Source organism: Pteropus alecto, unplaced genomic scaffold (genome assembly GCF_000325575.1).
Source record: "Pteropus alecto unplaced genomic scaffold, ASM32557v1 scaffold246, whole genome shotgun sequence".
Lineage (NCBI taxonomy): Eukaryota > Metazoa > Chordata > Mammalia > Chiroptera > Pteropodidae > Pteropus > Pteropus alecto.
In genome coordinates this window covers 646,814-648,626 of record NW_006437742.1, presented here as the reverse complement: position 1 = coordinate 648,626, position 1,813 = coordinate 646,814, and the positions used below count along the sequence as shown (strand labels likewise).

General features: G+C 45.3%; 1 protein-coding gene across 1 annotated transcript in view; it reads right to left on the bottom strand.

Moving 5' to 3' along the window:
• The window catches only part of COL4A6 (collagen type IV alpha 6 chain), a 312,034-nt gene that overhangs the window by 16,192 nt on the left and 294,029 nt on the right, over positions 1–1,813 (bottom strand). The window contains exon 32 of the mRNA XM_015591655.2: positions 258–321. Within this exon, the coding sequence (XP_015447141.1) occupies positions 258–321 (64 nt within the window). The remainder of the gene's footprint in view (positions 1–257; positions 322–1,813) is intronic.

The following is a 1,813-nucleotide window of genomic DNA, read 5'->3' as shown; positions in this document are numbered from 1 at the left end:
AGGGGAAGATACTGTCTAGAACTGAGGTCCTCCTTTGCTGCTGAATCTGGAAGGCAGGTGGGGGTGAAACCACTGTGTGTCGCATGTCTTTGAGGAACAAAGACTGCAAAGGGGGTTGGCCAAAGGGGAAACGTAAGTCAACTCACTTTCCCCTAAACACAGTTCCCCCCGCCCCCGCCCCCGCCAGGAGAGCCCTGTGTTTGCTAGAAATTCACTTTGCTATGGCAAAACACATTAAAAGAGGAAATCCTCCTTACCTTTTGAACCTGGGAGGCCAGATGCTCCAGGGAGCCCAGGAGCTCCGCTGAGACCCTGCGAACCCTTCAAAGCAATATGGAAATCATTATATCTGCCTAGAGCTCAGGGCCTCCCACCTTCACACTCCCTTCTTCTCCCTGAGCCATTGCCTTAGAGAAGTCTTTCGTGTACTCTGCGGCAGAAGTGGACTGGGAGTTGAGGTAACTGACATCCTGCTGAGGGGAAGGTGATGAGCAAACGGCAGAAATGCATACTTAGGTTTTTTTTAGAGGAGGGATTGATCTGCAGATTAATCTTGGTCTTGTCATTCATAACTTTCTAATGCCTATCAAAATTGGAATCTTGGGAAATCAAAGTGTGGCTGTTCTGTTAAATCTCTTAGAAAATATAGAAAATGACAGTCAGGCCAGTCACTTAGTGTGCTCTGCAGATGGTTGGGTACCACCATCCATGCCAAAGCTCTGGAGTCATTATGCACAAAAAGAAGTGTTGCTTCACCATGCAAGGCTAGTCCTCTGGTGCAGATTCAGCAGGCAACACAACGTTCTTTTGCCACCAGGTAGCAGGTGTATGTGTGCAGGTACCAGAGTCTGAATTTGGGCCAATGCCATCATTTTCACAGGAAAAATTGTTTCACTGGCTAATGTCCAACACACTATCTGAATCTGGGAAGTAAGCATGTAAGCTGCCACTGGTACAGTTCTCTTGGTATCTGGTATGGTTTTGATTCATTTTGATATGTACCCAGTAAAGACTTATGTTCCCTAGTGCCTTGGGCAGAGTCTGAGTTCTAGTCTGGGTCACTGTGCTCACTGACTACCTAGGCCACACCCTGCATTCACCTGGATTTTTCTGCACAAGAAAAACTCTGAGCCTTTGCTCATGCTGGGACCCATCCTAGAATGCCTTCTCACTTTGATTCCATCCCTCCCAGTGTGTGAGTAGTCAAGACCATCTAGTTGAGAATTATTTTTTGCAGTTACTTCAGGGATGTGTGTGTGTGTGTGTGTGTGTGTGTGTGTGTGTGTGTGCACACGCGCGCGTGTGTGTTCTCTCCACCAGATGGACTGACATTTTTGGAGGACTGAGACTTTGCCTGCAGAGATCACTGGTGTTTTGTGATTCAGTTCATTTAGTTCCTTCAATACTGCTCCTATTATTGCTATGATTTATGCAGCGCCTGCCATACAACAGCTTCAATGTTAAGTGCTTTACATGAATTATCTCACTCAATCTTTACTACTGTCTGAAGGAGGTTTGAATATTATCTTCCTTTTTTTTTACAGATGAGAAAATTGAGGCTCAGGCAAGTTAAGCAATAAGCACAAAATCCCAGAGCTAATGAGTTATTCAACCCCAAATCGGTCTCATTGCTAAGTCTATTCTACCACCTAGCATTTTAAGAACCCAGAAAAACTGGATTTGATTCTTTGTCAGCTACTGTCTCTTGTGGAGACAACAAAGACCTTCTGAAATCAAAACATCAAGAAGTCTGCACTGAATTCCTATGATGTGCCAGACTCAACGTGGGATGCTGGCAGTGGAGTACAGACAA